The 27,055-nt window shown below is 48.2% G+C and overlaps 1 protein-coding gene across 1 annotated transcript; it reads right to left on the bottom strand.

Moving 5' to 3' along the window:
* Nucleotides 1–22,990: 22,990 nt before the first annotated feature.
* On the bottom strand, nucleotides 22,991–23,485 carry LOC119391562 (uncharacterized). Its single transcript, XM_037659241.1, has one exon. It carries the CDS (start codon nucleotides 23,483–23,485, stop codon nucleotides 22,991–22,993), a length of 495 nt encoding a protein of 164 aa, XP_037515169.1.
* Between the last annotated feature and the right edge of the window lie 3,570 nt (nucleotides 23,486–27,055).

Below are 27,055 nucleotides of genomic sequence, written 5' to 3'. Positions count from 1 at the left end.
AATGGGAAGAGAGTAAAGTGGACGAAAAGGTAACTTGCCGCCGGCAGGGACCGAACCTGCGGCCTTCGAACAACGCGTCCGATGCTCTACCACTGAGCTACGGCGGCTGTCATCCCCCCATCCACTTTATAGGGTATATATGTCCATTTAAATCTAGGATTGTTAGTCAGCGTCGATCGCAGCCACGGCGGCGATCAGCGATCACGTGCTACGTGACGCCAAAGGCAGGAAAAGAGTGACGGTGCACTGAGCGGAATGACAAGGTTTCGTGCTGCATATTCGGCGCGACTAAAAGAATAGGCGGAGAGAAACAATGACTACTAAGTGCTAAAAAAAAATCACAGCATATCCACGTGGTGAATGATGATGAGTGGGGCGAAGCGAACTCGCGCTGCAGCACGGCGATGGCATTGGCGCGAGCGTGGTCCTTCTTGATGGAAGATATTGTGACTAGATTGTTTGAGAACCACAATCTGTTGCACACACGGCAACTATGGCCGAAACTTATCAAGGGAGTCCCGCTGGAAGCGCGCGTCGGCGCCTTCGGGCAGAGCCCGCCTGATGCGTTTTGCAGCCACTTCACGTGCTCGCACAGCCTCGGGCTCTGCTTGCCGGTACGCGCGCTTTCTCGCCGCTTCACTGTCCTTCACATTTTCAAGATCCGATTCGCGCCGCAGCCGTGCAGCTTCGGCCTCGCGCGCTCGAACGGCGGGGTCTTCTCGCCGCAGCCGTGCAGCTTGTCGAGCAGCTTCGGCTTCGCGGGCTCGAACGGCGGAATCTGCTTCGCGGCGTCGACGTGCAGCTTCGGCCTCGCGGGCTCTCACCTCAGGATTCTGTCTGCGAGCGCGCGCTGCCGCCGCCTTCCATGCCCTCCGTTCCGCAGCCTTGTCCTCCATCTGGCGACTCCGAGCTAAAGAGAAAGCGTGCCAAGAGGGAGACTCATGGCGCGTTACTTCTGAGATGTTGTCTTCGAGTGTCGTTGAAAACACGAGACGTAGTAAAGAAGGAAGAACGCCACACAGGCGAACACGCACGAGAGTGTCACTCGTCAACGTCGTCGTCTTCTTCTACTGCATACCAGAACGCGCGCTTCTCACGAGCTAGAGGTGGCTACTACAACGCTACAAACGGAGGATGGACAGACCCACGGCATAAGGAGCTTCGCCCCTAAAAATGATGGAACTTGTTGTCAATTTTTTAAGCTGATAGCCTCATTGATTTGTCTGCATGTTCGTGGGCGTCAGCTGATCCGCATACGTGAGCGGAATTGGGGTGGTCGCAAATAATTCTGCTTACCTGCTGCTATACAGCGCATTGTTATAGGTTGTTGTAACTTGGCCCCTTCATAGCTCCCTGAACCCTACGATGAGACAGCGGACAGGTTTTACCCCGTACGCGTGCCCACAAGTCAAGGGAATCGAGCACGTAGCTTCTGAAGAGCAAGGTACCAAGCTACTACACGTCTTAATATAGCCAGCATCTCTTGCCTTAACGCCATCCCCTGTGCGCCTATACGAGGCATTTACGCCAGGCAGAAAGCACGCTGATATCAACACTACGAAGATTTCGATTTTGGCCGCCGCTGTTGGACATGCAGTGGTTACGGTGCTCGACCGATGAGCCGAAAGACTCGGGTTCGACCTCAGTCGCGGCGGCCGCCTTTCGATGGAGGTGAAATGCTAGATGCCCGCGTACTGCGCCATGTCAGAACCCCAGCTACTTGAGATTATTCGGAGCCCTCCACTACGGCGTCTCTCATAGCTTGCGTCTCTTCGCGGCGTTCTCATAAATCGATTCCGATTCATTCCAGCTGTGTTATCCTTCCTTAGGATTCGTTGATTCCGTTCGGAGAGTGCAGCAAATTTTTAGCACAGCAACGTATTACTTCTTCCTGAAGTGACGAGAATAAACAACCATCGTCGGAGTAACATTGTCGGTGTGGAGTTTATTGCGATATATCTATTATATGGACAGTCTCAGCTGGATTTTGCCGTCGCCGTCATTCACCGTATATGTATAAGTATATATATATATATATATATATATATATATATATATATATCAAAGTCCCAAAGAAAAAGAATTCAGAAAAATGCTTCCAAAGCGCGGAATCGAACCAGCGACCTATCGTTCCGCAGCGCGTGGCGCTAACCACTACGCCAGAAAGCGGAGATCCTTCAAGTAGCTAACGGTGAGCGTTATATACACGTCCTTTACCGATGGCAGCACTCAGAGACGGCAGGCGCTTATAAGCGTTTCTTCATTACCAGCGAGATGGCGCGAGGAGCGCGTCGGCGCGCTCGCTCGCTTCTTCTTATATTTTTCTTTGCCGACGACGAATCAATTGGGCAGAACCGCTACTGCACGTGCGAAAGTGAATGTCGTCTGCTACATAGACCTAGATAGCCTGTTTCGCGCGCTCTCCATAATTTGGCTTATTGGCTGAAATGATCGAGGCTGTAAAGGGCGATATGGGATAGGCAGGTTTTGAGGCGAGGGAAGCTCAGAGCAAAATAAGGTTCGAGGAAAGGCTAATATGAAGGAGAGTAGATGGGCAGAGACGGTGTTTTGTAATTTGTATAGGAAGAGCGTGGACACACAGTGGAGAAAAAGAACTAGTTCCTTTTCTCCACTGTGTGTCCACGCTCTTCCTATACAAATAACGCTCACTATAAATATAGCTCACCATATTTACTAGTGAGCTAGGAGGCTCACTAGTAAATATAGTGCGGCTGGTAGTGTAAGCAATATGTCAACGAAGAACGTTAAGCGAGAAGTCAGAGAAGCGGAGAGCATTTACTGGATGACAGCTACGGAGAAGAAACCGGCTTTGAGTAACTACCGAAAGGGCAAAAATAAAATAAGGAGGAAGGCATTTTACGATAATTCAAGGGGAAGCGCTTTACTGTTTGCAGCGAGATCGGGTTGCCTTAGAACGCCTAGTTATAAAGCGAGATTCAGTAAAGAACAATGCACGTGCTGCGGGGAAGATAAGGAAACGGCGGAGCGTGTTCTGATTGAATGTGGAGATATCCACCCAGGTGTACGTTTGGGCACGAGACTACATGAAGCCTTGGGTTTTAGAGACGACAATGGAAAGCTGAAGACACCCGCGATTGAAATAAGTAAGAGACGGTTAGAGTACTGGTGGCAGAAATTTAGAGACAAAGGACAAAAGTAAAATATTGAAAAAAGAACACGAAATTCTGACGTAGAGGGCGGAGAACTGGGCTGAGAATTTACGTTTTTTTCCCTGTAGTAAGATAGGTTTAATTGAAGTAGAGACATTAGGCCAACATTAAGAAAAAGGTGAGAAAAGGGAAACATTTTTTTTAAAAGTCGAGCCTGGCACACTTGTCACCGCCCCGTTATAAAGGGGACGCTCATAGCATCTCTCCATCCATCCATTCGCCTTTTTTTTAGTGGTAAGGTGGAAGCCCTAAAAGGAGCTTTCTGGGGGGCTTTCGGAAGATAAAGAAATAACGATCAGGTCACGCGGTACATGCGCAATATCCATGCATATTTACAGTAGAAATAAAAGTGGTGCCTGCGGGGCCCACAACGCGATGCACGTGCACGTGTTACGGGGCAGCTTACAAACACACAGTGTTTCCTGTATAGTGAACTAGAATATATTCTAGTATATTCTGGGCTTCACCAGTGAAATCACACCTTGGCTGTTACACGCGACCTAAGCATTGCCGGCGTGCGGGGCTAGTGGCAAACTTTCTCCATTAGGTCACTGCACAAACCGCATTCTCTTCTTTTTGGAGATAGAAGCGAAGACGGCACTATTTTCCGCAGCCCTAGCGGTAGCACGGTTCAGCGCCTAATCGCTCTTTCGTGAGTGCCTCTACAATGCATTTTTTCAGGGAGTAACACACATTTTCAAGAAACCAAAGGAAATTATGGCGACATCCAAGAAGCTCTTGTGGAAAACGTGCTTTAAATAGTTCGAGGAGACGACGCTGTTTTTTCCTTCATTCTAAATAGACAGGGCGTGCAAATACGGACACAAGAAAGAAGAATGACCTGTTGAGCGAAGTGGTATTCCATTATCATGAAAACTGCGCGAAAAACGTGGACGAATGGGGGGTACTGTCCTTGTCCCCCTTCGCGTCCACGTTTTTCGCGCAGTTTTTATGATAATACAAGGAAGAAGTCACTTCACGACAAACGCGACACGACACACTTCTTTCTGGTGTCCGTGTTTGCACGCCTCGTCATTTTAGAATGAATACTTATTAACTATTATTCTAAGCTGCTTCGTCACCCTATGGAGGGCGCGCGCATCGATGATGGTGAGTTAGCAGTGTCGTTGGCAACACTGCAAGCGCAAATTGCTTGCAAATGGCGCGGCGCATGGATGTGGCGTGCTTATGGCGCGCTCAAAATGTTCGCGTGCAGTCGCCAGTTTAATATTCGGGAGAAATGTCATGCGTTATTTTCTTGCCAGCGAGTGAAGTTGTTTGACACATTTGTGCCTGTGACGCCTAGGAGCCTGCTACTCTGTGCGAAGTAGTTTTAAAGCAGTCTGAGCTGCGCAGTGTTTAGGTGCTGGAGAGCAGCTCGGCTAAATGAGAAACTTTACTCGCAAGAGGGAAATCTAATTGTAATCGTAAGAAACCGGCTCTAACGCGCTTGGGAGTGTCTGCTAGGAACTTCTAGAAGTGTCTACCAGGGCCAGCATTATGGTGGAGACGTGAGTAAGTTGCCTATTTTTTGCTTCGGGTTCTGGTGGCTTTGTTGTGTGCGCTGATCTGGTCCTGTGCACAGCATGCAGCCGGTGGGTAGCATAACTGAGCTTTTCGGTATCAGCTGCGGGGGTTCGACGTGTCGATATTGCCACGCCCGCTTGTTTTATTTTGATGTATTCGGGTTTGACAAGCAAGGACGGTTAGCAACGCTGGACGCTGACCGCGCCGCAGTGTTCGAGAAGCTTCGCGATTGTAGTAGATCACTTTGTTAAGATTGCGCGCAGGACGCCGATAGCCTAGATTATTCCGGAGCTTGCGCGACCACCAGTGATCAGACTGGAAAGTTAGATGCGTGATGTATAAAAGACGGCGCGTCCCAGCCATGAGCAGTTTTATCGACGGTCGACGCTTCGTTCGCCGCTATCAGGATACAGTATGTATTGCTGTAGTTTGACCGTTCGTTTCCTGGCCACAAGTTCGGCCAAATAAAGAGTTTCATCTCGGACACACCGACTGCTACCTTCGTCGACGTCACGATCACGTGACAATATCAAGAACTTTCTCAGGTGAGTAGATGAAACGGGCTGTTGACATACCAGGCAACTTTGATTATTAACGTAAAGAGTCTGAACAGGTAGCCGTGTAGTTTCATAGATCGCCAACGTCAGTGGAAACCTACGCGCGTCAGAGATGCCAGAAGTGTGCGACGAGAAATTAAATTTGGATATATGTCCAAAGCGGGAAAGCTTGAAAACTTGGAATCCCTTAAACCCTATATGAATAGAGGGCGCCTGCGAAAAGGACAACTTCGAGCTCTGCTTCTAAACTCTCCTTCCCGTGCGTGACTGCAAGACTTGGCTGAGCTGTTTATAGCAGCGACTTGTTTCCGCAGGATGTGTTCTTTCACCAATCCCGAGGAGCGGTTCAAGACCCCTTTAAGTTGCGACAAAGGACACGCGACGTTCCCAGGGTATGTACAGTACGGTCCACTCTTAGAGGGAACACGAGAGCGCGCGGTCGGCGGTCCGCGGAGCGCTAACTGCTGGCGAGATTTGGAAACACGGAGCATGCGCGTAGAATCACAAGGGCGGTTCGTGTCCCGCGTCGTCTGCTACTTCTTCGCCCCAGCGCTCGGCGCGCGCTAGCGAAATTCTATATTTCTACGGTTGGAAGGACAAGCTTGCTATTATCTCTGCATCGGGCATAAATTTCCTTGTCTGTTATAAAAAGCGGCCGACTGGTGCGAGCAGCACGTTGAAAGCTTACAACTAACTTATAGGTGAGCACTTGGGCTAGTTGCTAATTCATTATGAGGGAAACTGTGCAAAAAAAAAAGAAAACTTCGGCAAAGGGAGAACAGAACAGCACAAGCGCATGTGCTTGTGCTGTTCTCCCTTTGTCGACGTTGTTCTTTTTTTTGCGCAGTTGCCCTCATAATGAACACTTACACTAGGTTACGCAAGTGATATGCTTCGTTATCACTTTCACAGAATTCCACAGCTGGGGGCCCCAGTCGAAATTTGGCCGCTGGGGCCGCGAATCGCATCGCATCAAAACTGGCGAGAAAGCAGCGCAACAAACAAGCACCTCTTTTTTCTGCCCGCTGATTACCCGACGAGGCACAGAAAGAGTGGTGGCTACATGAATGGCACTGCTGAAAAACGGAAGCGCTGTCCAGCTCTCGCCAAGCGCAGGGCCGGCAATTAGCAGACGAACAGCGGCAAACGCGGCCCTTACGCGTTTATGCGCATGCGCCGCGTTTACAAATCTCGCCGCCAGTTTGCGCCACGCGGGCCGCCGGCCACGCGATCGCGTGTTCCCTCTAACAGTGGACCGCACTGTACATACTGGACACAGCGTGCCTTGATAGTGGACCCACAGGTAAGTTCTGTTCAGGTTCAGTACTTGAAACGATGGTTTTTCACGGCTCTTTTTTCGGATGCAATAAAAATTGCATGCTACATTAAGATAAAAGCCTGTTTTTTTTTAGTGTAGGACAAATAATGAAGATGAAGAGTAGACATCGACCGACAGGACGATGCATTGACCATCAAATCACGTTTTACATATGGATATCGTTTTATGGATATGTGAAGCTGCTGCTCGCGCCTGCTGTCAGTGTTCACATTCCTTTTTGCCATTATCCAACAGGCAATACAATGGGAGCATGATACATGATAACGCAAGCAATCAATCTAAGAGGGCAAATTCATTGACCAGTATGGCCATTGGCAGGAAATGATGCACATCCTTCTACTATTTTATACACATTGCCCCTGTTAACTCCTTAGCAAGATTTTGTATCTTGCTTTCATTTGAAGTGCGCGTGGCAGGTGCAGCTCCAACACAACAGTGGCAAGCTTTGATGGAACAGCTGCTGCCCTTCTGAATTTTTGTTGCTAACTTGTATTTCAGTGCACACCGAGCTCTAGCCGCTTCGGTGTGCACCGATGCAATTGTCGGCATGGCGATTGTCACGAGTCTGTCTACAAGTTCAGCCATCTTGGCAAGGACCCTCTCCCCTGACGTGATGACACCTGTTTGCATGTTTGCGGGGAGTCTGCGAAAAAAAAAAAAAATTCCTGCACTATAGTCGGGTACAACTTTAGAAAAAAGGAGAGGCCCCGCCCATATGACCGAAGCGCGGCAGCCGATTGCCTCCGCGGCAAAGAAATAGTCCCGCTGACGCGACTAGGCTGAGTTCGAAGCGCGGGCGGCCATCTTCTCCTTGAGCGGAGTCACCGGCCGTCCGGCTCGTGACGTCAGTCTAGAGCGCGCGCCCATTGGTGGAAGCGCGTGTGCATCCGCCTTTGAGGTGCAAATGCCGCTTTTTTCTAAAGTTGTACCCGACTATAGGCGACTATCGACACTTGATATGCTGCCAGCAAGTTGACACTGCAAAATAGCGAGTGCTCCTAGCGTACACTTTGAAAACACCTGTAAGTTGGCTTTCCCGCAGGAATGTTTTCCCAGGAAACTTCTCGTTGCCAGACTGCTTTTCTAGGTTGAAGAACGTGCACCCCTCCACATTCCAGTGAAGGTGAGGGAGCACCACAAAAGCTTTTCAAGACACACTGCAGCAATGTCATGGCTTAATGCAAGTTCCCCCATGCACAGAGAGAAAGGGAGACATGAAAGAAAGGAAAGGCAGAGATTAGTGGCCAGTGGAAAAAAATAGTTTGTCTGCTAGTTTGTGGTCGAGGCTGTTTGCGTGGAAAGCATGCACAGTAACCATTTTGCAAGCATACTTTAATACAAACGGCTTACTGCAGGACAAACTTTATGATACCTGTCATAAGGTGCTCACTGCAAATCCTCGAGTGCACGTTTGGCTGCCACATGGAACCGTCCTCATTCAAGTGCTTTATAGCGTTCACCCACAACACTCTTCTTGCTGAGCACTGTTTCCCGGATGGGGAATTTAAAAAATGGGCGCTATCGTCGCCATAATAATTCATACACAGATACGTGACGCAGTTTGCTGGTATGGCACTCGTAGAAGGGCAAGAGATTGCGCCTAGGCTGTGGCCCGAGTGTACTGAAATGCCCATGCCAGCTGGGAGTCGTCTGCTACTTTTCCGACAGCATAGGGGGGCTCCCAAGCGGCGCACTCGAGCATGCTAGGTAACTTTTTTGTCAAATGTCAGTGGCTACACGGGTCGCAATAGTTGATTAGGTTGGCGGTCGCCCAGGTTGGTCACACGTAGCAGCTGGTGGAAGCCGTCTGAATCTGATGGGGTGTCGTAGCGAACAAGGTCCGCTTGAGTGCCTGGTAGACGTTTTCTGCGGGGGGCGCAAGAACAAGGTCCTGCACCTCGCTGGCTGTTGCAGGCAGGATGGCCTGGACCACCACGTCGTGATATTTGTTGTTGTTGGCGGTGATGTGGCTTGTGGCAAACTGCGATTTTACTTGGACGAACCGGAATGCTGGATTGTCGGTCCAAAAGGGAGGCAGTTTGACATCCAGAGCGGCCACTGTGGGGCTTGTCATGCTGCCATGCTGCGCCAAGTTCGGGTCACCAATTGTTGGTATGCGCAGGTAGTGTAGCGACGAAGCATGGGGCTGGAAGTCTTGATACCAACAGTTAATTTCGCTTCCCTGTTATCCTCTACTAGCTTCAACACTAGCTAAGAGGGAAGGTGTTAGAGGTTCGAATCGGCGCCCCTCGATGACTCGAGTGCACGATGGCAGCGCGAAGGAAGAGCCGTTGTCTGGTAAAGTACTCGCAAAGCGTCTATACAAAGAAGACGCATGAAAACAAGAAGAAGACGGGGCAGCATTGTGTTCAGTAGACAGGCTATGTCAGTAAAAAAATACAAGAAACAAAGTCGTTGTACAATGGAAAACTAATTGATACAATAAGAAAGACGTCCGCCTCGGTGGTATAGTGGTAATAAAAAAAAAAAGCCTCGGTGGTATAGTGATTACGGTGCTCGGCTGCTGACCCGAAAGTCGCGGGTTCGATCCCGGCCGTGGCGATCGCATTTCGGTGGAGGCGAAATGCTAGAGGCCCGTGTACTGTGCGATGCTAGTGGACATTAGAGAACCCTAGGTGGTCAAAATTTCCGGAGCCCTCCACTACGGCGTGCGTCGTAATCGTATTATGGTTTTGGACCGTAAAACTCCAGATATTATTTTTAATTAAAAAACAAATAAACGACGCAGTGGATCTGCCGCTCAAAATGCAAAACAGTATTGGAAACTCAATAACATGGAAAAGACGACACAGTCGAAACAGTGTCGAATAACAGTCGAAAAGACCACACAGTAAATCAGTTCCACTGTTCACAAACACGGGGCAGGATGATTATTGAAGCTGAGCACTTTTACTAGGGTAAAATAAAAATAAAAGTATTGGACACACTCCCAGATATGGCACTTTCAGCTATGCTAACACTGGTTTGCCAGCAATTAAGCACAATATATGTTAAATTGAAAAACTTCCCACTAATATTGACATCTTAGATCGAGACATTAATGTCTGGTTGAAGAGCGTAAGGACAAATGTCTACCTTCCTGGTCTTTATGAACAGTTAGCGTGTACATGGCAAACAAATGAGGTGCAAGCCAAGAGTCAAATTCTCATGTTTCCACACACCTGATTGACTGTAGAGTGTGTGTTCCACTGCAGTGAATATGGGGAAGCCAACATAGACTAAATACTTAGTGCAAACATATCCCTCAAGACTGAGTACTTTGTCTCATCGAGGGCAGGCTTTGCACCGCTTTTGGTGAGGCTGCATTTTCCCCATCACGCTGTAACCAGTCAAGCCTGCAGTAAAAAGGTTGGCCACCAGGAGCTTCACATATGAAGTGGCTGTCAGTCTCGCTGGCTGCTAAACGGTCGTACATCAAACGTTCATACAAGCCGCCTGACTTGTACACAGTGTCACTGAAGTGCACCTTCTTTCTTTGCACCACTGGGCAGTGCTTTCTTCAAGGCACAAGGAAAGCTTGCCTGTGCTTCGCACGCAAGCATCGGCCTCCTTTTTGGTTACTGAAAGCAAATACACACGGTGTGCATTTATCGATTATCCTTGAAATTGCATCATGAAATGTTGAACAGCAAAGCATATTTGCCAAATAACTTCATAATCTGTGCCCTGAAGTAGCCACTCTTCTCGTCTCCGTCCCATTGCACTATATACCATTTCACCCTGTCGAAATCCCTCAGATTCGTCGGAGAGAATTTTTTAATTCTCTGTTTGGGCACGACAACCTTCATGCCGTCATCTCTGAAGTGCACATGAGAATACATTGTGCAGATCTGACATGTGCTGTAAAGGTATTGCTGTGTACTCAAGCTGTGCTGCCAAACTCGTTTGTCGATGAGAAAAGAGGTAGGACCAGCCAGCTTGAAAACATGCAAAACACGTCCTGAAGCTGATGGCAGTGAAGATCGGTCAAAATGTACAAATGATACACCAAAACCATTTCTGCAGTCATTACACGTTAAGTTGTAGCAGGACTTTCCATTTTTGGCTTCTTCTATATGTTTAGTTAAAATACATTGTGTACTTAGCGTAGGCAACCAGGTTTAAATGGGACAGCCGAATCACCATCATCATGGAAGACAAAAACAAAACAAACAAATGGTTGGCCGGTATGGCACCGTTTGACTTAAATGCATCCACGTTGACGCCTGGTGGCACATCCCAATCCCAATGATTTAACGTCGATGACCATGACGAACTTCGTGGCATGGTTGTTTATCACCTCATCAGCATTGTTCAAGAAATTTGGGTCGATGACTACTTCGTATTTCTTATAGAGAGCCGTTGTGCACAGGCATCATAGGTAAGCATTCACGGTGTGCTTTTTTAAGATCCCAGTCAAGTATGTATAATGACTTCTGCATCATATGCCACTTTATGTGCACATCGACGACGTGGTCATCATGAAGGTGCCTCGGTAGTGACTTCACCATTGTGTGAATGTCAGCCGGCACAGTGACAACCCGGCCTACGATATCGAAGTTGTCAAAAGTATTTCATGAACATCTTATCTGAATAAATGGAAATCTGCGTGATATGATGTGCCCAGAGATACATTTGAGGAGCGGGAGTTGGGTTGAGTGCTCTGGGTAATTGATGCCCTTGCAAGTAGATATCAGGGGCACCTTCGCACTGCACAGGGATCCTCAATATATGTCACATAAGTTGTCGAACAGCTCATGACCGGGATACATTTTCTGAGGCACTGCATTAGATGTGCCAGAGCATTGCACCAACCCGACATAAAACCACAGGTGTTCGCAAACCGTGCAAGCGAAACGAACGGGTTGTCAGTGAATCATTTAGTGGAGTCGCAGTCCGCTGCGGCGAAAAGGGCATTATTTTTGGGTTGGCAGTAGTCTTGTGGTTGTGCTAGCCTTTGTGTCCGGTGTCGACTTGGTGGGCCGGCGTCCGGCTGGTGGGTCACTTTGGCAAAGGTACTATTTCTCTCCAAGCTTTCAGTTTCGCTGTCAATAATGTGCTCAAAGTGGTGTGACATAAACTGTTTTCCAAAGTGCTGCTAGCTGACGGCACTGTTGCTCTCAAGTGGTCTACCCATGGAATATTGCGCTGGCATTGTTGAAATGTGTCTTCTTTTGGCACACCGAACAATGAAAGTGTTTCGTCACACAATTTGTAGCAGCTGGGTATAAAGCAATGAATCTGCTGACCACTCACCGGCTCATTGGGCATGCTAACATAGTACACCAATAAAACAGCAGATTAATGTTCACAAGACATTTGTGTCATGCATGTTGATGAGGTTCAAATTGTATTTGGTGCAGTGGCCTGATTCGCACACCATTGAGCGAATGGATTGCAAAGCAGTATCAACGCTTCCCATAGACGTTGCTTGGCAATAATCACACTTCGAGTATTCTAGGAACTGTACAATTAAAATTAACGTCTGGGCTGTGTGGCTTAATATGACCCTTTGGCCGATGTGTACCTGTTGTTTTTCCGTGAAATTTGTTCTTGGAATGAATTCAGCTCTGTCTTTGACATAAGTAACGTGAGCGTACATTGTGATGTGCTCTTCAAGCCATTCGTGCACCTCAGCCATGGTGTAGGATGCATGGGCAGAGTCATGGCGCATATCATCGCTTACAACAGCAAAAACTGCACACACGTTTATGGGTTGTGGCCACACAGCTGAATATGGTGGTGACTTGTCTTTTACACTAGTGGTAAGACTGAATTTCTTCTGGTTGCATGACTGTCTAGTTCTCTGCAAAATAGAAATGCTGAAAAACACTAGTTTTTTGTGTAGGCTTCTTTTCTGTATTGGTTGCTGTGCCTTGAGTGCACCCTATGTAGTCGTGGCTTATCCAGTCCTTTAGGCATGTTTGAAGGTGGTCCATGAATGTTCTCGGAGTGGACTCTTTTTTTCCTAGGTGTCCTTTCTCTCAAGGCGCATATAATATTTCTTCATCTTCGGGCGTTCTGAGGTCAGTCAGAGTTTCAACTGTTGGACATGCCAAACATTCTCCAAGTTTGCATTTAAAAGAAAAAGGACTGCACAGGTAAAGGTCAGGAGTCTTCGGCACCTTTCCTCTGAATGTAGGTTTTCTCCAGTGCACATACGGCCAGTGTTATTTATACTGGCACCATAAACATAGACGCATGTCACAAATGGTAGAACTTTGTCCAATGACCAAACCCATTTTCAAGGAACTTCCTTGAATAAACATTTCATTTATAGAGTGCGTCATTATGCGGTTCGCAATAAACTCTTGCCACCAGTATGATGTCAACAACATCCTTCTTATTCGGGAAATGTTGGCTACAGTTAAACTCACCTTTAGAGTATTAGCCAAGTGCTGCATCAAGATCTTTCTGGTTTACCATTTTGTTTCAGTAAGGAAAAGAAGGCAGCCTAGCAAACAAATAACTGAGGTGTTTATAACAGGCAGTAGGACTACATGCTATGGAGGTGACCAGCTAAGTGGCGCATAGGGCGTGCTCTTGTAGTTTCTAGGGTGCCTTGATGCTGCTCCTCCCCTGCCACACTGTGGAGGATGGCGACATCTGCGCTATGCCGGTGCCCACTCCTCAGCAGCACATGGCTTGTGCGCGGTTGTAAAAAGCTTTCATTCACTGGGGTACGCAACATCCAGGCATCTTTTTGGAGCGCAGAGACCAAGCCACTATGCGAGCTTGCTCTGGCTCACGCGTGAGGAGTGAGCGAAGGGGTGGGCACTTTAATGGCAGACGTACAAACAATGAATGTCGCCATCCTCCACGAAGCAGCAGGGGAGGAAGAGCATCGAGGCACCGAAGTGGTTTCTTAGATAACACTCTATAGGTGCCATAGTGAGCGGCTGTGGTTTCTCGATGACACTTTCGGATTACTTGAAGAGGGGCTAGACATGACAGCTTTCCACCCTTTTTGTGGAGAGAACAAAGCAGTCCTTGCACTTAGTATTACCTCTTCAGAGGCTGGTGCTTTCACTGCTGATATTGTCGCATTCGTTGAGTGTTGCAAGGCGGTGCTGGATGTGCTGATGCAGCCGCTGCTTATCGTTGAGGTGCTGAACGGGATCGTATTAGAAATTGAGGTGATTCATGTGGGGTAACTGAAGAGCGCTGTGGACGCAGTGGCACATGTTCGCGAAAAGATGTTGGAAAATAACCCGGGCAGTGAGATGGAGAATCGCATTGAGCAAGAGACTATGAAGGCTAAAGCTGAACCGGCCCAGTGCGAAAACACGTCTGCAGGTGGGTGGCGTGTCAGTAGCCTAGAGGCGGTGGTGGTGCCAAGAAGGCTACTGCCTCCAAGCGCAGTAAGAAGGACGAGAGTGAAGAGGCAGCCTCTGTGAGGAGGCCTTGATGGCAGCCGGCAATGAGGATGAGTCGGCTGACAGCTGGGACAAGAAAGACGAGAAGAATGAAGTAAATGATGACAGGGATGCAGGCAAGGCTCAGCAAGCCGATTCCGAGCATGCTAACACTGATCACAAGGAGGAACCAGAGGTCAGCAACAAGGAAGTGAAGGCCATCACAGACAGCGGTAGCAGGGCGGCTGCCACGACAACAGCTGACATGAAAATCGATGCCTGAGCACCCAGCTGCCAAGGACAACGCCGGGACCATGTTGAAATGGTGGACGAACTGCACCGGCAAACTGTTCCGGCAAACAGATAAAAGGTCAGTTTGCTCACCCTCACCATGGAGAGTTTTGCCTTGGACGGTGTTGGGGAGCTCGTTACCACAGCGGGCCGTAGCCGTTTCCCTGGTTGGAAACATGTCGGATCAAGGGCATCTTAGGACACTCATTCCTGTGGTGGCTACGCTGACCACGTCTATAACATGAGGCAGCCTGATTTGCATCTATCCCGTGCCCTCTTGGTGCCTGCAGCCTATAAGTGGCACGAGAGGGACCTCCGGTGTTAGGAGGATTTCATTGCCGATCTGAGGGAGTGGACTGGAGTTGGAGTGGTGGTGGGGAATGGTCATCCGAGGTAACCCTGGGAGTACAGGGCGTCCGCCACCATGGAGAGTTTCTGCCAATGGCACCAAGATAACTAAGTTCGCTGCCCAGGCCCACCACAGAAGTTCGTGGCTGGGGACAGTACAACGGTACCGTCCCTGTGTTTGTCTCCCTCCAGGCACAGGTAACAAGACGGGGCTGACATCTTCCATTTTGAAGGTCAGGACTTCTTATTAGTAGTTGACTACTAACGGTTTCCGGAAGTCTAGACCCTGCATGGGACGTCAAGTATATTGGTGATTACCGCATTCAAGAACATTATGGCTCAATTCGGAGTGCCCGAGGTTCTTCAGAGTGACAAGAGGCCACAGTTCTCGTCGAGCGAGTTCGCAGACTTCGCGTCAACATATGGCTTTGCTCGTTGCACGAGTAGTCCTGCTTTCCCACAGTCGAACGGGGAAGTGTAACGTGCAGTGCAAGCTGTGAAGGAACTGTGGTGCAAGAATCTCGATCGTCACATGGCTTTCTTGGTGTACAGGGACGCTCCCGGCTCTACAGACTTCAGTCCTGCTCGGCGTAACCAGTCCAACACCTCGGAAAGCTTTTTGTCGTGCTCCTCTGGGTTGCGGCCGAACACGTCATCGATCATGTTGACCGCGCCTTGCTGCCCCTCCAGAATGCGGGACATCCGGCACTTGAAATACTCTGGTACAAACTTAAGGGGAGACTCTGGTCTTCTAACAAACATTTTTGTTTATTGTCATATTCAAATGAAATTTTCAGGCAATGTATATTTTAACCTGCTATAAACAGATATGCAATCCATTTTTTTTAGCTCAAGTAGTTTTTGAGATATTAAATAAATAATGAATGATGAAATTGCCCAATTGTTCTGCAATTTAATCATTGAATATCCTAGAAAACTTGATATGGCCATATTCTAGAATAATCAAGGATCACAACTAAACCATCAATGTAATTTTAGCTCTATTTTTATAAAAGTTATTGCCATCTGTAATGTAATGGTTGGGAACATGAGAATTTTTATCAGTTTTATCAGCATATAAAAAATTTTCTCTTGATCAAGTCCATAATTTAGTAGTATTATTGTGTATAGGAACTCATAAGCTTTCAATTGCAACAAGAATCATTCAAATCTGATCACAAGATCAAAAGATACTGTGGGGGGTATGCACCTGACGTCATCTGCAAGCAGCGCTAGCGTCGTTCCAGGATGCCGCCATTTTGGCGGTCTCGGTGGTTCGCGGCGCTCATGGTGGCACTGTGGAACTATCTGTTTTTTCGCTTTTTATGGTGCATCTGTGGACTGCAATGGACTTAAGCGCACACGCACGTGGGTTAGATAAACCTGCACGATTGCGCTACCTGGCGAAAGTGCGTCTGTGCGGCGGCGCAGACCCACTCGAAGACGCTGAACTTCAACCCGATGTTGCACTGCATGCTGCCGCGTGTCGACTTCACCGACATGAAGGACTACCTTGTTCGCGAGACAAGTTTTGTGTCACGTGAGCAACTGAAAGCTTATAAATCCATGCACGGTCACAGCTATCTCACGAGCGGATGGGTGCAGCAGCCGGGTGTCAAGGTTCTCCAAGACAGCACGATAGTTGCAGTTGGAAAGGTAAACAGACTTCCCTCGTCCACTTGTAATCGCGTTTATTGTGCCGTGCGAGCGCTCTGCCGATACTGTAAACCCAGTAACGGGATGTAATGGCAGAAAAGCGATCACAGCAATTGCTGCAGTGCTGTTTTCAAATGGTTTTTGCTTCTCAACAGCTGCTGCGTGCGGCGCTAATGTGTAGCCGATTTATCGCAGCTTTTTAGTGCAGGCGTCAAAGTTCTGCCGTACAGCACAATCGCTGTTGTCAGAAAAGTAAGCCGACTTCCCCATTTATTTCTAATCGCGTTTGTTCTGTCGTGCTAGCGCCGTGTGAAACCCGTAAACACGGTAACGGGACGTCAGGGCAGGAAGGGATTACAGCACTTGCCAGTGGCTGTTTCTAAATGGTTTTCGCATTTCAACAACCGCCGATTGCCTTGCTCGTGTGTAGCTGAGTTATCGCAAGCGTTAAGCGACAGTTCTAGCTAGGGCGACGCGCAGCTTTGTGAAGGATTAAGTGTGATCTAACTCCATTCCGCGTTAAACGCGATCGCCAGAATTTAAGAAGCCGCGTTGCGTCGATCACTTACGTCGTGCAAATCAGCGTTGACGTTACTTTATTCAGACATTTCTTAGTGTTCCAACTTTGCAGCTACGATAGCTTTCTAATTTATTTCAAATGTTTAGGTCACATCACTGAGGTTGTCTGTTTGTACTCCCAGGTTCGTCATTCACAGTCATTTAATGAAAAGCTCCTTACGCCGTGGCTTCTCATCATAGAAGACGGTGAGGTACAAGCTGCTCACTGCACCTGCAAAGCTGGCCTTTGGTATGAAAAAGAAACCAACCGAGGCAGCATACTAATCCACAGGCTTCTTTTTCGTGTGGTTGTTACAACCAAACACGGCGCAGTTCACCATTGTCGCAGCTGGCTGATGTGCAACCACGCCACGTACCGTCTCTCCGCACACACAAACAAATTTTTACGTAATAAATACGCACCGCGCACGAGACACTGCTGTGCGTGGGCTAAGCAGAACGCATACAGAACGTAGCCCGATACTGCCGGTACTGCTACCTGCTACTGCGCTCATTGCCAAAATGGCGTCGCTGCCCGGCGATGCTATCGCCACCTCGCGGATCAAGGTACAGTGCATACCAGCAAAAAACTGATTTTGAGAAAACGCAAAAAGAACTTTGAAGACTTGATATAGGTTTCTTCTTGCTACTAAAAAGCAACAGATGGAAGTTCTTTTCGCTCTAGAAGCCACCAGGCACATAATCACTATCATTTTCTTTCACACGCCTCCTCTTCATGGCATTCCTGAAGTTTTCTGCTCTGGTATGCTTCTTGTCACATGCCGCTGGCCGCCGCTGGTCCTTTTCTAGACACCTTTCAACATCTGTGCTGCCTTGACTCAAATGCAGCTCCTTCAAAATGGCCTCAGAGGCACGTTTCTTTCCGGCATTGAACCGGGCGACTGCTTCCGCAACAGCAGTTTCGACCGTGAAGAGCGAGGCGTGTTTGGTTTTTGGCACAAGCGACCAGATTACTGAATGGAGGCTCTCATTGGAATTCTGAGTTTTGCCTCGCTGACAGCGTTCCAACAGCTTTCGATCTGAGAGGCGAGTGTACACTGGGAGGAGGGCTTCAGCAACGTATTCAGGGAGGTTGTACTGATGCTTCGGAGGAGCCTGCTGCCTTGCCACTGCCTTGTTGTGTGCACACCATGATTCATCGCCTTTTGGGCACCGTGAATGTTGTGGCTTTGTATCTGTGGAAGTCACATGATAGTACGTGGCAAGGACAGCATTCTCCATCTCATCAATGTTTCCCTGGTGTGTCTTGAGTGCCCAGCCATAATAATTCGTAAGCTTTGTAACAAGCTCAGCAGTGAGCTTGCCTTTGCCACCGAGGCTTGGCCGACCTTCCCCTCTGCTCTTCTTCAAGAGGTTTCTCAGTGCAGTACCCATTCGTTTATGAATGTGATTAACACAATCCTCCTTTTCGATGGGCACAAAGCCATACACTTTCTCCTCCTAAAGGCTGTTGAAAGCGCGGCTATCTCCGCACAACATCGTTGTGTAACGCAGTCCATGTTTTTCAAGGGACCGGCCAAACAGAATTTTGGCAGCCTCCACCTCCATTTGGCCAGGCTTGCTCGAAGAGTTTTTTTGGCACTTATGGCGAGCTCGCCACTCACTGTATCGTGGGTCACCGTCCTTGGGGCCGATCTCGCAACCCAAACAGAAGTTCGATAGAACTTTGAAGTCCAGCACGTAGCCCGAAAAGAGTTCTATCACAGTTCCCACACAAATGTGTGACAGGTGTCCACGAGTTAGCCAAGTCCCGTCAAACGAAACTGCGATATTGCCGGGGTTTCCGAAGTTCAGTTCGGAATAGATGGCCTTCACAGCTGTCGCGCACTCACTCATGACACCCGCGGATGCGTTCACGGCGACAGGGTTCATCTTTGTTTTTACGTAGTCTTGGTAGGTTTTGTTGTGCATACCACGACGAGAAACGTTCAGCGCCGAGAAAATGTCGTTTAGCACGGTCTGCCCATTGCCCGTGCTCATAACTGCCCGAGCAGCAAGCACATTCGCCTCGAATGGGTTGCAGGTCGCATTCCCCCCTGCTCTCGGCGAACTCCATCCAGTGCTGACATCTCCACAGACGGCACAGTTCACCACTATTTTAACTGCCACTCCGTACTCACGGTTGCCCCTCGAAACGTTCAAAGGGCAGGAGCAGAATTCGCATTTCGCGCACCGAAGTAGTTGGTTCAGCAGCGGTAGGCTTAGCAGCGTAAACTCGGTGCCGCACCACGCCGCTTCCGGGGAATCTCCGATAAGCAACTGCTTTCGGCGGGTAGCTGATAATGAAGACAGCTTCTGACGTTGCTCGTCCGCGCGATGCTCAATCGCCACTTTCTCAGCTTCTGAGACAAGGAGCGTGTCGACGCGCATTGTCCTCGACGTGTCGTTGGCCACAGGCATCGCTCGCGCGGCTGCAGCTTCGGTGGATGTCGTACACCCGCTGGCGCATGTCGCCGTCGATCCACTCGATGCTGCTTTAGGTATCCGAGACCGACGCTTGCGTTTTTTGCCGTAGGCATGAGCCGTCGCGAACTTGCATCGCCCGCCAGCCATCGTCGCGTCCGAACAATTTTTGACGAGGCGTCTCGCATTCAGGGTTACCAGATGGTGCGAGCCTCAAACCGCCAAATTGGACTCCGAGGTAGCCCAAACATAGCCCAAAGCTAAAATTTGAAGTAGCCCAAAAATAGCCAAAATCAGCAAATGTATCAGTGAATTTGTTGTATTGCGTAATTTTTTTTGCTATTCAATCCACAATGATTGAGCGATGGCTGCGCTGCAGAATCTAGAAGAAAAGATTATTGCCACTTGATAACATACCAATGAATGCAATCAAAGAAATATAGAAGCATATTTACAAGAAGTAGAAATAGGTAGGGTTTACAAAAAGTAGAGATATACAAAATGAAATAGAGAATACGACAGAAGAGATGAAAGTGGTGAAGCGAAAGAACAACTTCAATATGATCACTTGATTTGGAGGCCGAGGCACTGCTCCGCCCATACAAAATGGAGGAGTTGAAACACGACAAAAATTCTTTTCCCAGTTTGAAATCTTTGCAGCAGGCAGCGTTCCTAGCCAGACCAAATTTTACGTGGAGCAGCGCTTTTAAGGTCTCGTTAGTCATTAGACATCCTGTTTCAAATGTCGGTTTTAGTAAGTGAGACCTGGCTAAACACTCCTTCAACAGCAGCGTTTGACACTTATAGTGACAGCAAAGAGAGCGCCAGCTTAGACATCAGTGGAAACACCGAGTTCCCGGCAACATTTTTTGCATTTTGTACGCTTACCCAGAATTTGGTTACGGAGTGGGTACCCTCTGCCAGATCGTCGACTCTGGTTTGGAGTAGGCGATACTCAGATTCCATTGTTGAAATACATCTTGGCTCTACAAAAGCACTGAATGAACGATGCACGAAATCGAAAGAGCATTTCTTAATGCTGAGCAAGAGGCCCCCCTGCACATCTTCCTTATTTTCTTTCACTGTGTGGTGGGGGAAGGGGGGAGGGGGGTTGCTTGCTCGGCATTTTACTGTAGTAGAAGTAAGAAAGTCTAGAGAAAACGTGAGCCATCAACACGGTTTCAAACTGACGACACGTGAAGCCTTTTCTTGGGCTACGTCTCCAGGGGCAGGGATCGTTCAACACACTGGAATGTTTTGATGGCGGGACCCATCAGCGGCATGCGCATGTAAGCCTTGGCGTTCTTTGTATAGAGCTTTTTAACAGAGAGAACGATCACCACTTTTCTTGGCTTCTGCATGGGAGTACAAAAGCTGACCTCGCGCCTCGGTACTGCATTTTTGGGGGGTCACGCATGTTAACAACAGCTCATAGGGGCTTATGGCGGCGGCCAGGGGGCCTTCGTTGACAAGGTGCACTAGAGTTACTAGAGAGTTTTAGTGCCGGGGACCCCCAGACACTCGCGTACGCACACTGCTGCTTTCCTTTGTATTCTCCGTGGGTGCAGCTGCTGGGGGACCCCGACACTTCGAAGGCTGGAGGTACTGGAGGTACAAACGAATGCAAGAGCGTGCGTGCGTAAGCCGTTTGGGGTCCCTAAAATTATCTACATTTTGTAGCTTTTTGGAATTCTTGCCTAGTCGATAGCAATGTAGCCCAAAAATAGCCACATAGCCAAAGAGAAAAATTCGACGCCAACTCGAACAGAAAGTAGCCCAATTTGGCTATTAATAGCCCAATCTGGTAACCCTGCTCGCATTGTCGGGCAGACGAAACTCCGGTCGTCCAATCAGAGAGCAGGATTCACCCCACGTGGTACAAACGCGCCAATGCCGCGCGAGTTTTTGCTCTTTTTCGGTGGCGTGCAGCTCCATAGTCGCCAGACTTAGAGGTGTTTTCTCGCTAGAAACGGAATGTAGAAGAATTCAGCTCTCGAATGATTCCAAAATGGCCGCGCTGCGGCCAACGGTTACCGCAGACGACGGCATTGAATTTGCCTGTTTTTGGGGGGCGTTTTCGAGTGAAAGCGATCATGAAGCTCTCTTTAGAGCGCAATAACAAAATAAATACACACCGGAACGCGTTAATATCGCAGCAATATATTCTTTAGAACGTCTAGATTGCGAAAAAAAATATTTCAGAAAGTTGATTTTTTTGGCAATTTTTTCTTCTAGAAGACCCGTGTCTCCCCTAATACAGAAAGATAGACGGCAAAAACAGTACCTGCTGAAAGGTGTTATGAACGTTGTAAGTTCCTGGCTGTCTTCTGCCAGCTTGACCTGGTGAAAACTAGATGTCGCGTCCAACTTGGAAAAAACTTTCGCCTCTCCGAGGAGTCCTGGTACATGTTCCATGGTCGGTAAGAAGTGATGCTCTTGGAGGACGTACTTCTTCAGCTTCGTCAAGTCCATGCACAAACAGTAGCTGCCAGAGTTCTTTTGCGCCACCATCAGACCGGCACGCCATCATGTCAGCTTCGTGATCAGCCTAATTATGCCTGCGCTTCCATCTTGTCGAGCTCAGCTTTTTTGACGGGACACAACGGGATAGGTATCCTTCTTGGTGTGCTTAAGAAGAATTGGGCGGCATGATGTATATCTCGTACGGTTCGTCCAGCATGCCGAGTCCTTTGAACAGGTCTGAAGCGATGCCTACAGTCTTGGACGACTCACCCCCAGTCATGCCATCCACAAACTTGACAACTTGCAGAGCTCGAATGGCTGGAAAGCCTAGCAGAGGCACCGTTTGTGAACACACCACATACATTTCTTGCTCTGTTGTCCGGCCTTTTCATCTCAAGGTAGCCCAGAAGGTACCCAAAATGAGTACCGGTTGCCCTCCGGGGCCCGTGAGCTCGGCTTCTTGAGGGTCAAGTCGTGCCGGTATTCCAGAGAATGTGCTCGGTATGACCGAAACTTCAGCGCAGCTATCAACTTTGAACTTGAGCAGTGACTATTGACTTCAACGTGGACGTACTTGGCCGGGGGCACGTCGACCGATCCAACCTCGTTCAGTGCTCGTCCAACGCCTGCACCCCTACCAGCAGGAGCTTTTCCTTCTGAGAAATGCATGCAGATTTCTGTGTAGCTTTGTGCTACAAGCAGATGCATGCAAATTTTCATGTTCGAAAAATGAAACAGAAACACAACACGAGACAATAGTGACAGCAAGTGTCATCGTCTGCTAGGAAAACAAGTTAGAGGCTCACGCGACGTCCATCGCAGCAATCTTTAAGCATGATCGTTGTGATGTCAACGGGCATTCACGCTGAAATGTTGCACTATGCGCACTGTCCTCCCAAAAGATCTCAACGCGAGGCAGAACCGCGTTTCACTGAAGATGAAAAGAGTCTGCCGATCGCTCTCGTGGAGAAGTACAAGCATATCATCGAGTGCAAAATATATAAATAAACAAATAAAATAACTAATGTTGCGATGGTGGCGAAAAAAAAAAAAGCTTGATGGAAATTACCAAGCACTCCTTTGCGAACCACGGATCTCCCTACGTGAACACCTGCATGGAATAAGCTCAAGCATAAATGCAAAGCGAGAGAACCACAAAACTGGTAAGCGCAACATGTACTACATGACTGGCTCATTCGGGCTACTATATTTGTTATCGTCCACATGTTTTGTATTCGGTATATAAGTCAGTGCTGAGCGTAAACACGATTGCATTTACGTTCAGACTTCCATGTTTTCACCGCTGGGGCTTTTAATGCACATGTGCGAGCAGTTGATGCACCCGGTTACGCCAAGCAATGCGGCCACTACATAAAAGTCCCACAAAACTTCAGGAAATCTTGCCGATTGTGGGAAGCGTACCAACAACAAGTTCAGGTGCTCTGCGATGAGCAGAGTCACTTTTCCAACTGCACGGCACACCGTCGACTGAAGAATGCGGACCTGAACCGCGGTGGCTGTCTGAAATGTGCCAGCGCCATAAAACCTGAGTGCCATCTGCAGCTGTAGCATGGGAGGCACAGGCTGTCCTCTGTCGTCCCTGCTTTCTTGGAGAAGCAACATAGCCTTAAGCTGCTGCACAGCGCTCTTGGTAAACCTGTAGCAAGCGTGGAATTGTTCCTCGTCGTACAACTCCATCGGATTTCCTCTGTCATGTAATGCAGGTCGCAGAATCTTCAGCAGGCAATGCACCTCAGAAAATGCTACTACATCCATGGCGGGGCAAGCAAACTCAAAAGCGGCTAGCCATCGCGTGACATACATTTGAGAGGCGGCCATGTTGGAATAAGGCGCGAAGTCAGTTTCAAGCTAGCCCCGCAGCAAACGAACCTTGACCTGACTTTGACCGAGCCAAGTCATCCACAAGTTCGAGAACAATTTATGGCGAGCGGCAAAGCTGTCTCGAGACTGGCTCAAGTCAAGTACGAGCAAGTGACATCTCTACGTTCAGGGGTAAGAAATGTGCTTGATTTTTCAATCTTCACTAAATTAATAATGCATTATTGCAGAGATGAGCCCTTAGAAGGGGAAAAAAGTGTAAAGCACGTTCTTGTGCCCTTGCCTTCATCCCGGAGGGCAGCTTCTTCGCCAGCAACGTTGCCTGGCTCTCCGCTTTCATGTGGTACCAGGCAGTAGCCTGAAGCAGAAGTGCCACTTAGCTATGTTCAGGAAAAGTGAAGTGTTTGCCGTAACGAATAAGCAGGAACACTTTTCCGTGTAAGCACACAGTGTCACTCACTATGCCCGTGCCCAAGCAAGCTTGCTATTGTGCTCGTGGTGGGCTGTTACACAGTGGTGGAACCAGAGCCTGTGTGAAAGTGAAAGGAGCAACTGGTAAAGCTCTGCATGTCAGCACCATCAGCTGTCTAAAAAGCGCTATTCTGGAAATGTTTTCTTTGAAATCTTCGATCTTTAAAAAGTGTTTCTGCGTGTTTTTAGGAGAGAAGTTGGTTTGCAAAGAGACGTTTGCTAGAAGAACATACCGCCCATCTCTACGGCTTGGTGTGGGTAGCTTGCAAACCAATGGTTTCTGTTTTGTCCATGTTTCTGAGAAGAACAAAAATATGGAGTCATGAAAATGAGTGAGAAAGAAATAGTGAAACAAAAATTGCTTCAAAAAATGACGTGACCTGTCCACAACCATATCTTGCGAGGATTTCGGCCCATGAGTTTACTTTTAGTGACGACACATTCTCTGCTGACTTGAGGTAGGTCCATAGATAAAGCACCCAAGGGTCTGTTGATATGAGCAGTTTCTTGGAGGTTGAGGTTGGAAGGGGGGAAAAACAGTCATTATGACGGTAGAAACATGAATGGATTTGTGATTGATGTCTAAAAACAGTGTATGTGAGAATTCTGCATGACAGAAATAGTATGCACATAACACTTCTTTGTTTTGCACTTGTTTTAGTGGTGTCCTTCAGTTGGCAGTGCCTAGCCAAGCTTCATGTAGGGGGTACTTAGCAAGGTAATTGCTCAATGGCATAAACTAAATGGTATATGCAAATGTAATGTCTGTGACTGTAAACTTATGTGCTTATGCACATACTGAAAGTTCATTTGATTCTAATGTGAACTGAATTAATGAGCATTTATCATAGTAGAATCATTTGTGCAAAAACGGGTAATGCTTATGCTGTGCTGCATGTTACAAAATTTAGCAGTAAACATATCTTCTGCAAGTAATAATGCACAATATTAGGAAATGTCATTGGAACCCATGAGCTGTGCATCTGATCAGCTGGATAAGCTGTAAAATACATAAATTACCACAAACTTGTGTGGTGAATGGCGGCCACAGCAAGACTTACCGTATTTATTCGAAAATAGGTCGGGCACGAATATAGGTCGACCCCTACTTATAGCGCTCTACGAGAAATTAAAAAAAAATATTCGAAAATAGGTCGACCCATGTTTTTTTTTAGAAACAGGAAAATTGAAACATAGCACACCTTTATTTACAGTTAACTTAGCGCCCTAGTCGCTGCCGGGAGTGTCATGTTCGTCAGATGTGCAAGGAAGGTTGTCGGATTCTTCGCAGGCATCCTCGGCATCCGAAATGACGTCGACTTCGCTGCCATCGATTGCGTTGGAAATGCAGCACTTTTTAAAGCCAGTCACGATAATTTCCGCTGGCAAGTCTTTCCGCGCGTCCTTCACCCACGTCGCAACATCATTGAGGGAAGCCCTTCTCGCGGCGTCCCGTCGGTGTCATTGCAGCATCCTCCTTCAAGCCACTCTTTGTAACTCTTTGCCACCCGGTCCTTAATGTAGCCGGGACGTCATACCTAGCGGCATGACGACCAGGTCTGTTGGCCTTCTGCAGGGCCTCCTTGACGCCCGGAGCCTCAGTTCTTTTTCAAGAGCGTCATGCCTGCCAGTTGCTGGGCCGCGAAAAGCACGACGCTATCCATTGCACGCGAACAGTCGGTCCCGCTGCTTCCGCCAACCCCTAATCAACTTTTACGTCGAACTCACGCTGAGCGGCACAATTGCTGGAATTCTCGGCAAAAAGTATCACTTGACGCTTGAAGTCAGCTGTGTAGCTCTACCGACGTGACACCGTCCAACCGCGCATTTGCAAATGCGAACCGTCACGTCAGATCAAACAACAAACAAAGAGTGAGGCCTTAGGCCAGTGCCAGTGCGGCTGCGCGTCGGCAGGCAGCACGGCTAGGGGGCTAGGGACTTCACGGCCTACCTAGGGAAATCACGGGTTCCAGCGCAAACATGGCGGAGCGGCTGCATTTCGCGGGGGCTTTGAAAAGGCGGTGTGCAGCTATTGCACAAATAACTTTTTTTTCTTAGTTACTTAGTCGGAAAAGGCGAACGGGTACGGTTTTTATACCAGATTTTATGGTATATAATGTACGTATGTAGCAGGAACTGCTTGAAGAACAGCAGGCGCGGCAGTTGAACGCCATAGGTGCGGTGCTTTTGGTCGCTTTGATCGCGAATATAGGTCGAGATTCTTTGGTCACGAATATAGGTCGATAGCTGATTATGGGCAACATTTTTGGGAAAAAAAGGTCGACCTATATTCGAATAAATACGGTAATGTTAGGACGCTTGCGCAGCACCAGTTGGGAGAGGGATAAAATCCCCGCCGAAGTTGGCCTTTGCAGTCTCAACTGGCCTCCCCAAGGACGTCAAGTGTGAACTATCCAGAGGAAGCTAAAAGTGTTGTATGTGTGATACTTGTCTTTATTGCTGTGGCCGCCGGGAAATGAATGGCGCAATGCGCTTAGTACACGAAAAACAAAAGTTATTAACGAGATCAACATCTTGTGAAGGAAAGAAAAACACACCATAACGTTAAGGAACGCGAGGTAAAAGAATATGCCCGAAACAAGAGCTACACAAAAGAGCTATGAAATGACAAGGACGGTAGTGCATGAAAAAAAAACCATGTTCAAAATGCAAAGCGGTGCATGTTTACTCACGTGGCACAAGCTCACATGGTCCATGGTTATTTCGTTTTCACAGGTAGTCTCTGAGCACTTTGCTGGCAATGAATTTTCTTGCTGGCAGTTGTGCAGCCGGTGAAGCGCCACAGCTGACATGATTCACAGTCTTTAGAGACGCTCGTTTTGTGGCAACGGCATCTAAAGTTGGACACACAAATTCACGTTGCTATATATAAAGGCTGATTTAAAATGGAACCGCGTGATGTTAATCAATGAAAACGATCACCCTACAGTTTGTATGAAATAAGCGACTGAAGCCGCGCAGTCGATGCCACTGGGTTGCTGCTATTCGTGTGTCAGTGTAATATCAAAACTTGGT

Source organism: Rhipicephalus sanguineus, chromosome 4 (assembly GCF_013339695.2).
Source record: "Rhipicephalus sanguineus isolate Rsan-2018 chromosome 4, BIME_Rsan_1.4, whole genome shotgun sequence".
Classification (NCBI taxonomy): domain Eukaryota; kingdom Metazoa; phylum Arthropoda; class Arachnida; order Ixodida; family Ixodidae; genus Rhipicephalus; species Rhipicephalus sanguineus.
The sequence above is the reverse complement of the archived record's forward strand: the minus strand, read 5'-3'. Positions and strand labels throughout refer to the sequence as shown.